Below are 14,237 nucleotides of genomic sequence, written 5' to 3' on the forward strand. Positions count from 1 at the left end.
GTTAACTCCGCCCAAGCGCAGCCACGCCTCCCCTTTTCCCAAGCTTCTTTTGTGCCAAAAATTTGACTGAAAACGCTAAAAAATAAAATAAAATAAAACCGTGCCACGTGTTATTATTCTGGTCGTCACCACTAGACGGAGCTTCAGGAGCTTCTCACCGTAATTTCACTATTTTTTTTTTTTTGGCACAAATGGAAGCAGCTTGACGAGGCCACCCGCGTTTCCTCCACAAACTCGTTCCGAGTAACGGCGCCGTACTGTAAGTTAGCGTGCAATCAGGCCGTCGTCCGGCCTCCGTCAATCAGACACGTGTTTTTGTTTTTATATGAAATACATTTTAACACAGCATTTGACGGCAAAGACAGGAAGTGTACAAAGTATTTATGCAATTTTTTTTTTTTTTTTTGAAGAGGAATACCATGCATGTGGATGGCATTACTTCCTGTCCTCTTCTACATTTGCTGCTTTTGGGGAAATAAGACTTCCTTTGTGTCCCTCAACATATTATTTGGGGGTTGGAATTCTTTCCAGAACAAACACGGACAATACAGACGGAGAGACGAGCAAGGAAGAACAAAGGAAAAGGATATTTGCTATAAGGTCAGCGGGACAATACTACAGTATCCGGTGTGCAATCTGTGATAGATGAATGTTTCTTCTTGTATATTTGTGTTCACATGCAACAGGAGAAAAAAAAAAAACGATGTTGTAACACCTCCACCCGCCCCCCGCCCCCACCCATCACGGAAACAAGATGATACAGTAATGCAATAGGTCTGGTACTTTTCCATTTAATTTCAATAAATACTTGCTGTTTACCACCAAGTCTGACTTTCAGGCCCACATTTGCATTGACATGGTAAACTTACCGCCACCTTGTGGACTTCATGACAATTACATGATGGATGGATTACACTGGGGATAAATATGGACATTCATTCACCCAATTTATTCAAACTAAGGAAAAAAACAAAGAATCACCCAATTTATTTAAAACAAAATGTAAAAATTATTTTAAAAATACTTTAAAAAAATAGAAAAGCAATAAAAAAATACTATAAAAAATGAAAACAAGAAAAATAAAAAACATTGAGGATAAATACTGGATTAAAAGTTGTGACTGAAGCACTTTATTGATATAAAAATATTTAAAAAATTATATATATATATACATATATGTACAAAAATAGAAAAGCAATAAAAACAATACTATAAAAATGAAAACAGGAAAAATAAAAAAAAAATATTGAGGATAAATACTTGATTAAAAGTTGTGACTGAAGCACTTTATTGATATAAAAATATATATATATAATTTTTAAAAAATGAATCCCCAAAAGTAAGTAAATAAACCAGAATTAAGTGGAGACAATAAGGATGTTTACATGACAGAAATACTGCAGTAAATATTTGAATTGTCCACAGAAAATAATATTTTTAACCCCCCCAAAATTAAATACAATAACAAAAGAATGACTGAAATACATTGTTTCTCTTTTTTATTTGTTTATTCCCCAAAATAACATTAACATACATATTTATTTTGTATATTGCTGCCTCAGTAGTGACAGTGAAGATGTCTGCTGTCCATCATAGGTGAGAATGTGAGATGAATGCTTGTTTGTGTCCTGTCATAAATATATATATATATATTATTTTTTTTAAGAAAAGGTTGTGTCGCTAGGTGACGTCATAGCGTCCTCGAGCGTTGTGAACAGTGCGAGTCCAACCAACAACAATCTGCAGTGACGCCATGGTTAAACTGCAGTAAACACTCGTCAAGTCGTTGACGTTGAGCCGGACCGGAAGTGGAATTATTTCATTCATAAAATGAGCCAAAAATTCCATTTGAGTTCATTCAAGTATAAAAGTTTAGTATGTGTCCGTAGCGTTAGTAACTGCAGTGTAATGGTTTATTTTGAAAGTCCCCACCGGAAGTGTTTTCCACGACGACAGCCGCCTTGACGGACGTCTGTCTCGGGACTGCGGTGATAAACAAAAACACGCAGCGAGGACGTCACATTCTCCGGCTTGACTTTCAGCCGCGCCTCCCGCTCCCCTTCCTGTCTGCCCGGCCTGCGTTTTTGACATCGGAAGCGGGACGTCACCTGAAACCGTATCGGTTCAAGAAGCGTCCTTCGGCTTCCCCCAGCACTTGAAGGTCCCTGCCCGCGGGGCGGCGACAGCAGCAGCAGCAGCAGCGGCGGCGGCATGACCGAGCTCCGGCGGCGAGGCGGCGGCGGAGAGGACCCGGACGGCACCGACAACATCAGCGACAAAGTAAGGCGTCCGCTTCTCCGTCGGAGCTGTCCTTCCCGCCGGACGGGTCTGTCCGGTTGTCGGAGGCTAATTAGCCTTGCTAGCTAGTTAGCAAAGCAGTCAGGCTAGCTAGCTAGTTAGTAAGCTAGCTAGTTAGTTAGCGGGCTAATCCCTCTCCCTCAACAGCAGCGGATTTAAAAATAAACCTGTCCTAATGGGGGGTGGGGGGGGGCACTATGTCCGACATGACGACGTTGCCTTTAAGAACTTTATCATAACTATCATAAGTTCGAGCACATTTTTGACCTCCGCGAAGAAATACTAGAGTAGTAACGCAGCACCCTGTCAATCAAACGCGCTATTAGCTTACTAAAAGGCTTTAAAGTACGGTGGCTCGCGAGGACCATGACACACATTTATTTATTCTTATTTTGTAATAATTTATTACCATGACACACATAAAAAAATGTTATTACCATAACACACATTTTTAAATATTTTATTACCATGACACACATTAAAAAATATTTTATTACCATAACACACAGTTAAAATATATATATTTTATTACCATGACACACATTTAAAAAAAATATTTTACTACCATGACACATTTAAAAAATATATATTTTATTACCATGACACATATTTTTTAAAATATTTTATTACCATGACACACATTTTTTTAAAATATTTTACCATGACACACATTTTTTAAAAAATATTTTACTACCATGACACACATTTAAAAAATATATATTTTATTACCATGACACATATTTTAAAAAAATATTTTATTACCATGACACACATTTTTTAAAAAATATTTTATTACCATGACACACACTTTTTAAAAAATATTTTATTACCATGACACACATTTTTAAAAAAATATTTTACCATGACACACATTTAAAAAAAAATATTTTACTACCATGACACACATTTAAAAATATATATATTTTATTACCATGACACATAATTAAAAAAAATATTTTATTACCATGACACACATTTAAAAAAATATTTTATTACCATGACACACACTTTTAAAAAAATATTTTATTACAATGACACACATTTTTTTTTAAAAATATTTTATTACCATGACACATATTTAAAAAATATATACTTTATTACCATGACACACATTAAAAAATATATATTTTATTACCATGACACACATTAAAAAATATATATTTTATTACCATGACAGACATTTAAAAAAAATATTTTATTAACATGACACACATTTTAAAAAATATATATTTTATTACCATGACAGACATTTAAAAAAAATATTTTATTAACATGACACACATTTTAAAAAATATATATTTTATTACCATGACAGACATTTAAAAAAAATATTTTATTAACATGACACACATTTTAAAAAATATATATTTTATTACCATAACACACATTTTAAAAAATATTGTATTACCATAACACACATTAAAAAAATATTTTATTACCATGACACACATGTTTTTAAAAATATTTGACTACCATGACACACATGCAAAAATGCTCATTTAATGCGCTGCAACATCAACAAAGTAACAATAACACACAAACCCAGGAAACGGCGTTAGCGAAAGGCTGCGAAAGACGTAGCATTCCTTCTCCGTCCTCATCCGACCGGTTCAAAGGTCAACCACACCACACCCTCTCTTCAGGTGTGCGCGGTGGAGAAGGGGGAGGGTGTGGGTCAAAAGGCGGTATTCATCACGATATCATATCAGTTGCAAAGGATGCCGCCATCCGTGCACCGATGACCTCCTCCAAGGCCCGCCGCAACTTTAGTGACCATATTCGGCGGTTTCTCTGCGCCTGATCGCCCCCCCCCCCCACTCCCGCCTCGTGGCGGCGTTCAAGCGAGAGAGAGAGAGAGAGAGAGAGGCCGCCACCTGCAGCGGCTCATTAGTCAAATGCGAGTGACAGGACTCGTTCCTCCGCTTGGCCTTTTTCAGCCATGCTTAGCACCAAAGGTAAAAGTGGCTCAAGTAGACAATAGCGCTCATCCGGTAACCGTGGTAACGATAACCACGCCGGAATGCTTTGATTTGGAATGTGACTCGGGGTAGGAAGTAGAAGTTGATCAACGTAAACACGGTGGCTTGACAGGAAGGCGATGACAGGCTGGGCCTGCAAGGCGACACGGAGGGCGAATGCGACGTGGACACCAAGGCGGACACTCCCGATGTTCCGGCATCCACCGCGGACACGGACAACACTCCACAGTGTCTGAACAAGGCCCTGGAAGGCCTGCCCCCCAGGTATGACGTGTCCGTTCTGTCCCTGATATTTCCATACCTCCATTATGGGAAGACAAATGTAAAGGGGCGGGACATGGGCTAAGGAAGAACACATGACATATTTCCTGTTAGCCACTGGGGCGGGGGTGGCCAACGTTTTGGGCTGGAGGGCCACGTGCTATTTATAAGCCACAGAAGTGACAGGACACCGTAAACATTTTGCTAGCATCCTTTAAAATAACATTCAACATTGTAACATGAAAAGTTGCACCGCGACATGGAACCATCCATTTTAGCATTCAAGGTCAGGACACAAAACGTCACAACATGAAATGCTGCTGCACAAAACGTAACTGTGGAATGTCGCAACAGGAAGTGTAACATCAAATGCAGCAACACGAAATGTCATAACCAGGAAACGTAACACAAAACGTCACAACAATAACATGAAACCTTGTAACATGAAACGTAACACCGAACATCGCAACATGAAATGTTGTAACATGAAACGTAGTAACATCAAATCTTGTAACATCAAATGTAACACAGAACATTGCAACATGAAACATTGTAACATGAAATGTAACACAGAACATCGCAACATGAAACATTGTAACATGAAATGTAACACTGAACATCGCAACATCAAATGTTGTAACATGAAACGTAACACCGAACATCGCAACATGAAATATTGTAACATGAAATGTAACACAGAACATTGCAACATGTAATGTTGTAACATGAAACTTAGTAACATCAAATGTTGTAACATGAAATGTAACACAGAACATCGCAACATGAAATGTTGTAACATGAAACTTAGTAACATCAAATGTTGTAACATGAAATGTAACACAGAACATCGCAACATGTAATGTTGTAACATGAAACTTAGTAACATCAAATGTTGTAACATGAAATGTAACATACAACATCGCAACACGAAACGTCGTAACAAGAAATGTAATACCGAACATCGCAACATCAAATGTTGTAACATGAAATGTAACACAGAACATCGCAACATCAAATGTTGTAACATGAAACTTAGTAACATCAAATGTTGTAACATGAAATGTAACACAGAACATCGCAACATGAAATGTTGTAACATGAAACTTAGTAACATCAAATGTTGTAACATGAAATGTAACACAGAACATCGTAACATGAAATGTTGTAACATGAAACTTAGTAACATCAAATGTTGTAACATGAAATGTAACACAGAACATCGCAACATGAAATGTTGTAACATGAAACTTAGTAACATCAAATGTTGTAACATGAAATGTAACACAGAACATCGCAACATCAAATGTTGTAACATGAAACTTAGTAACATCAAATGTTGTAACATGAAATGTAACACAGAACATCGTAACATGAAATGTTGTAACATGAAACTTAGTAACATGAAATGTTGTAACATGAAATGTAACACAGAACATCGTAACATGAAATGTTGTAACATGAAACTTAGTAACATGAAATGTTGTAACATGAAATGTAACACAGAACATCGTAACATGAAATGTTGTAACATGAAACTTAGTAACATCAAATGTTGTAACATGAAATGTAACACAGAACATCGCAACATCAAATGTTGTAACATGAAACTTAGTAACATCAAATGTTGTAACATGAAATGTAACACAGAACATCGCAACATGAAATGTTGTAACATGAAACTTAGTAACATCAAATATTGTAACATGAAATGTAACACAGAACATCGTAACATGAAATGTTGTAACATGAAACTTAGTAACATCAAATGTTGTAACATGAAATGTAACACAGAACATCGCAACATCAAATGTTGTAACATGAAACTTAGTAACATCAAATGTTGTAACATGAAATGTAACACAGAACATCGTAACATGAAATGTTGTAACATGAAACTTAGTAACATCAAATGTTGTAACATGAAATGTAACACAGAACATCGCAACATCAAATGTTGTAACATGAAACTTAGTAACATCAAATGTTGTAACATGAAATGTAACACAGAACATCGTAACATGAAATGTTGTAACATGAAACTTAGTAACATCAAATGTTGTAACATGAAATGTAACACAGAACATCGCAACAAGAAATGTTGTAACATGAAACTTAGTAACATCAAATGTTGTAACATGAAATGTAACACAGAACATCGTAACATGAAATGTTGTAACATGAAACTTAGTAACATCAAATGTTGTAACATGAAATGTAACAGAGCATCGCAACATGAATTGTTGTAACATGAAACTTAGTAACATCAAATGTAACATGAAATGTAACAGAACATCGCAACATGAAATGTTGTAACATGAAAGGTAGTAACATCAAATGTAGCACCAAACATCGCAACGTGAAATGTCGTAACATGAAACTTAGTAACATGAAATGTAACACCGAACATCGCACATTGTAACAAAACGTCAACATATCGAGCGCCGTAACAGCATTGCATGTTGTATCCATGAAAGGTGGCAACAACAAAAGTAACCATAATGGTATACGTCAGCTCGCCGCGTGTGCTTCACTGCTGGGGTGTCGTAAGGAAGGAAAATGGGACTTAGCGCAGCTCCATTCGCGCGTCCTTTGTTTCACTTCCTGTGGGCCGGCGTTTGTGTTGCGCAACACGCCAGCACGGGGGGCCGCGTGACCGCACACATGACCTGGAGGCTTGCTTTCATGTTCGCCTTACCAAAGAACGAACGAACGAACGAACGAACGAATCTGCTTGTTGTTGTCTCTCCACAGATGGAAGAACTACTGGATACGAGGAGTTCTGTCCATCGCCATGATTTCTGGCTTTTTCCTCATCATCTACATGGGACCCATCGCTCTCATTTTGATAGTAGGCGCCGTCATCACCGCCGCCATAACGTACAATACTGGAAATATTACTCTAATTCATATAAAATATCACATTTGGCCACATTAGAAGTTAACTGATGATTTGACGACATAATTAGGCACTTAAAATAACACCCGGGTACTTGCCTAGCTCTGCATGCGCTTTAAATAAGTCAGACGTATTGTTGTAGATTAGAAATTATAGATAATTATTCATTTATCATGATTATTCACTAAGTTAAAGGACAAACAAATGTAAATAATAAAAAATAATTATTTATCATGATGAATTATATTAATAGTAAATTATTATTCATTATTTTTAAGTAAAAACATTAAAAATGAAAATAATATAAATAATTAGTAATTAAAAAAATTACAAAAAACATTACAAATGAAAATAATACTTTATTTTATTTTATTTTTAAAATGTATGTATAATTTTTTTTGTCGCATTAATTGTAATTATTGTTAATTAATTCATAAATAATTATTAGTTAATTTATCTTTCATTATAAATTTTGTAGTAATTGTAATTAACAGTTAAATGATCAATGTTTACTTCATGAATATTAAGAAATTATTAAATAGAAAATAAAAAATACTTAATTAGTAAATAATTACTAAATAATTTATAATTAATTATAACTGTTATATATTATTAATTATTATTTAATAGAAATACATAATAATTGTCGTGTAATTATTAAAATGTCAACTAGTAAAAAAAAAAATAAAATAAAATAAACAAAATGTCAATTAGTGAATAGTGTAATAAGCATTTCTGCTTTCTCATGCACTCCAGATGATTGTCAAGGAGAGAGAATAGCTGTCCCTGTCTGTTGTAGGTGATGACGGTCCAAATCAAGTGTTTCCAGGAAATCATCACCATCGGTTACAAGGTTTATCGATCCTATGACCTGCCCTGGTTCCGGACGCTCAGCTGGTGAGGAGACACCCCCCCTTGCCCCCCACCCCCAGTAGATAGAGTAGTACGTGCAGGGTGCAAAGATCACTGCCATGTTGGAAGTAAAAGACGGTGAGTGTGTGTACTTTGCAGGTACTTCCTGGTCTGCGTCAACTACTTCTTCTACGGCGAGACGCTCGCCGACTACTTTGGCGCCCTGGTGCAGAGGGAGGAGCCTCTGCAGTTCCTGTCGCGCTACCACCGCTTCATCTCATTCGCTCTTTACCTGGCAGGTTGGTCCCGCCCACTTCCTCCTCCACCCCTCCCCCTTCAGGCAAGCATGCATTTGCACTCTGATCGCCCACGTTCTTACTTTAGTGCGGGGTAACTTGGCTTTTTTTTTTTTTAAATGAACTTTTAAACGGATCATGTCGGCGTGTACGGCGTTGGCGATGTGGCGTTTGGGGTTGGATCCTGACTGCATGTTGTCTCTTTTTCAGGTTTCTGCATGTTTGTGCTGAGTTTAGTGAAGAAACATTACCGCCTGCAGTTTTATATGGTGTGTATCAACCAGCGCTAACCCCGCCCACTCTCATATTATCCCCCTCCTTGGCCCCACCCACCTTCTCTTCTGCCCCAATCAACCCCCTGCCCGCTCTTGCATTCCTGTGGTCATTTCCCCGCCTCCTGGGGGCGTGTCCGTTTGAATGTGATGATTTTTCCCATTTCCTGTCCCGTGACGCTCCATCGCTCATGTGAAATATTTGAGCAAATGTTGAGTTTTCTTGTGCGCGTGTCGCCACGTCCCCGGTGTTGTGACACTGTGTGTGTTTGTGTGTGTGTGTTTCTGCCATTCCAGTTTGCTTGGACCCATGTGACGCTGTTGATTGTGGTAACTCAGTCGCACCTTGTCATTCAGAACCTGTTTGAAGGGATGATCTGGTAAGACGCTGTGTCCGCCGTTGATGATAACACCGCCCCGACATGGCGGACGCCGTGCGTTGTTTCCCGCCACCCCCCCCCACCCCCCCCTGCCTGAGCGTGCGTTTTCTCTTTCAGGTTCATCGTGCCCATCTCCATCGTCATCTGCAACGACATCGGCGCTTATCTGTTTGGCTTCTTCTTCGGACGGACGCCACTCATCAAGGTGACGGCGGCACACGCTCCCACACTAGAATGGCGGCGGCAACGCGGCTGTTTAACTGTAGACGAAGTGTCTAATGATGGCGTTAGAAATATGCTGCATTCACGTAAAAGTGACAGGACACACGTATTTATTTTATTTCGATATTTTTGGATTAAAAAATAGGCAGTTCGAAAATATACATATGTTCTTTTATTTATTTATTTATTTATGTATGTATTTTATTTTTATTTATTTATTATTGGTTATTAGTTATTATTTATTAGTTATTTATTATAAGTTATTTGTATTAATTCTTTAAAATATTTTTTCTTTATTTTATGATATTTTATTTATATATTTTTTGTTGCAAAATTGTAAAATGAATATTTTTATTTTATTTAAATTTTTTATTTATATTTTCTATTCATATTTTTTATTTATAAAATTTTATTATTTATTTTCTGATAGATTTTATTTGTATTCGTAGACTTTTAGTTTGAATATAATTCTTTAAAATATTACCTTTCTATTTATTTGATTTTAAAGTATGTGTATATGATTTTTTAAATTCATTTTTTTTGTTGAAAAATATGCAATTTTTAAAATTAGTTTTCATGATTATATTGACTATGTATTCTTTTTTTTTAAATTAATATCCATATTTCTTTCTTCAGTCTAGTCCAAAAAACAAGACGTTATTAACATTTCACAGGCGTCTACGGTTCTTCTGGGAAAAATATGAGTGAAAGTTCAAGGAGGGTCGAAAAACATCACAAGACGCCTTCAGAAAAATTGAATGGAGTGAGAGGTCGCCTCATGAATAGCGACTGAAAGATTTAGTAAAAGGCGACCTTTGTGTCTTCTTCCTGGCAGCTGTCCCCGAAGAAGACGTGGGAGGGCTTCATTGGAGGCTACTTCTCCACCGTGATCTTTGGCTTCATTGTGAGTAGACCACAACGGCCCGAGACCAGCCTGAGACAAGCGGGGTCAACGGCGTTAACGTGTCCTGGTGTCTTTGCGGTCAGCTGGCGTACCTGCTGTCTCAGTTCCAGTACTTTGTGTGCCCGGTGGGCTTCAGCAGCGACACCAACAGCTTTGTGGTGGAATGTGAACCCCCCGAGCTGTTTGTCCTGCAGGAGTATACGCTGCCCGCCATCCTCGGAAACACGCTACCATGGGTACCGCTTTCCTTTCCAGCGCTCACAGACGGCTAATGGCTCACGCAGGCACACCTGTCTTGTTCTTCTGCCGTCTCCTCCAGAGGACGGTGACCTTGTACCCTTTCCAGATCCACAGCATCTTCCTGTCGTCCTTCGCCTCGCTCATCGGGCCTTTTGGCGGCTTCTTCGCCAGCGGCTTCAAGCGCGCCTTCAAGATCAAGGTGATATCACGTATACTGTACGCTGGGGGGGGGGGTGTAAAGACTGGCAGAGCAATGTAATGTTGGTCGGCATGGCAACACGTGCCCGATTGCCGCCTTCCTAGAACAATATCAGCAAACGTTAACTAGAACAATATCAGCAAATGTAGCTAGAACAATATTAGCAAACGTTAACTAGAACAATATCAGCAAATTTAGCTAGAACAATATCAGCAAACGAAGCTAGAACAATATTAGCAAACGTTAACTAGAACAATATCAGCAAATGTAGCTAGAACAATATCAGCAAACGTAGCTGGAACAATATCAGCAAACGTAGATGGAACAATATCAGCAAACATTAACTAGAACAATATCAGCAAACGTAGCTAGAACAATATCAGCATACGTAGATGGAACAATATCAGCAAACGTAGCTAGAACAATATCAGCATACGTAGATGGAACAATATCAGCAAACATTAATTAGAACAATATCAGCAGACGTAGATGGAACAATATCAGCAAACGTAGCTAGAACAATATCAGCAAACGTAGCTAGAACAATATCAGCAAACGTTACCAAAAGAGTATCAGCAAACGTTACCTAGAACAGTATCAGCAAACATAGCTAGAACAATATCAGCAAACGTTACCAAAAGAGTATCAGCAAACGTAGCTAGAACAATATCAGCAAACGTTAACTCGAACAATATCAGCAAACGTAGCTAGAACAATATCAGCAAACATTAATTAGAACAATATCAGCTAACGTAGCTAGAACAATATCAGCAAACATAGCTAGAACAATATCAGCAAACCTTACCAAAAGAGTATCAGCAAACGTTACCTAGAACAATATCAGCAAACGTAGCTAGAACAATATCAGCAAACGTTGCCAAAAGAGTAGTAACAAAAGTAGATAGAATATCAGTAAACTAGCCAAGCGTATCAGCAAATGTAACCAGAAGAGTATCAGTTAAAACCCCAGAAAAAGGAATAAAAGGCCATTCCCATGGGGGGGCCGTGGAAGGGCGTGTAAGTGCACGGCGGCGAGCGTGATGGTTTTGAATCTACCGCCCGTCTTGCAGGACTTTGCCAGCACCATCCCGGGCCACGGGGGCATCATGGACCGCTTCGACTGTCAGTACCTGATGGCCACCTTCACGCACGTCTACATCGGCAGCTTCATCAGGTCGGCGCCGCCTTGCCGCGACCCGATTGGCCGCCTTCCGCAGCGCTGACGTGATGTCATCTCTCCCTTTGCAGGGGTCCCAACCCGAGCAAAGTGATGCAGCAGCTGCTGATGCTGCAGCCCGAGCAGCAGCTGAGCATCTTCAACACGCTGACGTCACACCTGAGGGAGCGCGGCCTGCTGCCCCCCCCGGCCTGAGTGTGTGTGCAGGGGGGGGGTGAGTGTGTGATTACGCAAGTACGTACACACACACACACACACACACAGACGAGCTCCATCCTTCATGCAACTTTAAACATACGCTAACCGCTAAAGGAAAAGCACCAGTGTTTCCCACAGGACTGCAATCTATTTGTGGCTGAGGGAGGAGTTTGGCCACTTGCCAACAGCGACTCATTTGAAACATCCCAATCAAACAAATACACGAAGGCATGGGAAACGCTGCATGATACCAAAAAAAAAACACTACAAGAAGGAGAAATTTGGAGCGGCACCGAAAGGCGGACCCTCTGGTGCCCCCCACCCCCCATCGCCCAACTTACCCACCCCCATGTGGACAAACCTTGCACTGACCTGCCGTGAACAAAGCGGACTCTTGAAGCTTCTTTCACCAGCACAGTGGGAAAAAAAAAGACGTCACGCTAACTAGCTAACTAGCTAACTAGCTAACTAGCTTCCTAGCGCCTTCATCCAGTCCAACCCAAATAGAAGCTCTATATTGTACATAATAATATATAGCTACAAATGATATATGCAAATATAGATATATATATATAGTATATAATAGTAGCTGGCATGGATTGAATTAGTACCTTTTACGGGATTAGAAGGTTAGGTATATTTCTGCGAGTAGTTGCTCTGACGTGCGTGAGCGCGGTTAAATAAAGTTCATTCAACTTTAGATGCAATAAGTGAGCATGTTCTGCACAGGGTCAAAGCCCCCCCCCCCCCAAAAAAAAACAAAAACAAAACAATGCTAGCAACTAGCTCAGACATAGACGTCTAAGGTAATATTTTAAGACTACGTTAGAATCCACTTGTAACGCCACTTTGCGCCACAAGAGGCGCTCGTTAGCATCGGCTATGCGGGGCGTGCCGTAACGCCGCTTTGTCAGCGTTGTACTACTGAACCCCCCCGCTAACGATGCTAGTTGCACTGTCGTCTTCCAACGCCACTTTAGACGCTTTTATGCATAAAGTTATTCTATTTGAAAGAATGTAGTTTGTGGGCGGGGCTTCGGGGGTGAGACTGTTTACCAAAGCGCCCCCCCCAGTGGACAAAAACGAAACAAGCTAGGAATGGAAAGTTTTGCACCTCCTCCATTTGGACCTGCTTCTTTCTCGACTGGGATGGGCTGAGGGGCTTTTATTGTGAAAGGAAGGGCGACAGTTGCCCTTCCTGTCAGGACTGTCAGACTTTTGGTTTTATTTCAAACCGCTTTTTATTTATTGTATAAGACGATGTCCTTTTGAATTGAGCAGTGGTGATGATGATGAATGTGGAGGGGCCTGCTGTCGACTGGACAGAGGCGAATAAAGTTTTTTTTGTCTGTAAATTGTTGAGCGATGTTTATTTTCTACATCAAGAATAAATGCTCCAGACTTCCTATGAGTCACGAAAAAGACCCACATCGCTCATCCGGGGACCCTGGACGGGCTGGCTAACGTAGCGACAAAGCCGGTAACACTGATCCCTCCTGCTACATCTTCTTCTTCTGGCAGAGCAGCGGTGCTAAGAAGCGGAGTTAAAAATAATAACCATCCATCCGTCTTCATTCAGCTATTCCTGGCGGATCCCCAAGGTGCTCCCAGACCAGTTGATTGACAGTCTCTCCAACATGTCGGGGGCTTTCCCGAGGATTCCCACCGGTAGTACGTGCCCTGAACGCCTCATGATAAATAGACTACAGTCAAGCTTTCTTTGCCGTTCTTGTATGCGTGCGGTTATTGTAGCGCACAGAGAATATAATTACTATCCATAAATGGGCATTAAATATGCTAGCCAAAGTAGCTAGCATATTTAACGCCAAAGTAGCTAGCCAAAAACACAACATAGCTAACAGCTACATCACACCAAGTTTACAAACACATTCAAAATAATAATTCAGGGACATTTGAGATCGCTATTTGGCTTTCTTTGTACATAGATACTCACAAAGACGAATGTTTCCCAAGGCTCAAACGTTTTTAGAACAAAAACAGCTTGTTTATGTGCTTTTTCAAACTTCATTTCTAGCCTTGCTAGCTTGGGCTTCACCGAGAGA

The 14,237-nt window shown here is 39.5% G+C and overlaps 1 protein-coding gene across 1 annotated transcript; it reads left to right on the forward strand.

Moving 5' to 3' along the window:
* Positions 1-1,949: 1,949 nt before the first annotated feature.
* Positions 1,950-12,916, forward strand: cds1 (CDP-diacylglycerol synthase (phosphatidate cytidylyltransferase) 1). Its single transcript, XM_058071817.2, has 13 exons — positions 1,950-2,280; positions 4,390-4,541; positions 7,290-7,386; positions 8,234-8,331; positions 8,446-8,585; positions 8,793-8,851; positions 9,152-9,234; positions 9,352-9,439; positions 10,292-10,360; positions 10,444-10,596; positions 10,680-10,799; positions 11,870-11,973; positions 12,048-12,916. The coding sequence occupies exons 1-13, from the start codon at positions 2,212-2,214 to the stop codon at positions 12,169-12,171; spliced, it is 1,356 nt and encodes a 451-aa protein (XP_057927800.2). The 5' UTR covers positions 1,950-2,211; the 3' UTR covers positions 12,172-12,916.
* Positions 12,917-14,237: the final 1,321 nt, after the last annotated feature.

This window comes from Doryrhamphus excisus, linkage group LG3 (genome assembly GCF_037039965.1).
Source record: "Doryrhamphus excisus strain RoL-2023G ecotype Guam linkage group LG3, RoL_Dexc_Guam_v1.1, whole genome shotgun sequence".
NCBI classification, from domain to species: domain Eukaryota; kingdom Metazoa; phylum Chordata; class Actinopteri; order Syngnathiformes; family Syngnathidae; genus Doryrhamphus; species Doryrhamphus excisus.

Excerpts from the sequence above, each read along its gene's own strand:
- cds1 (XM_058071817.2), top strand. The coding sequence starts at position 2,212 with ATGACCGAGCTCCGGCGGCGAGGCGGCGGCGGAGAGGACCCGGACGGC. Across the intron at positions 7,387-8,233 it reads CCATCGCTCTCATTTTGATA|GTGATGACGGTCCAAATCAA; the intron begins GTAGGCGCCGTC and ends TGTCTGTTGTAG. Across the intron at positions 10,800-11,869 it reads AGCGCGCCTTCAAGATCAAG|GACTTTGCCAGCACCATCCC; the intron begins GTGATATCACGT and ends CCCGTCTTGCAG.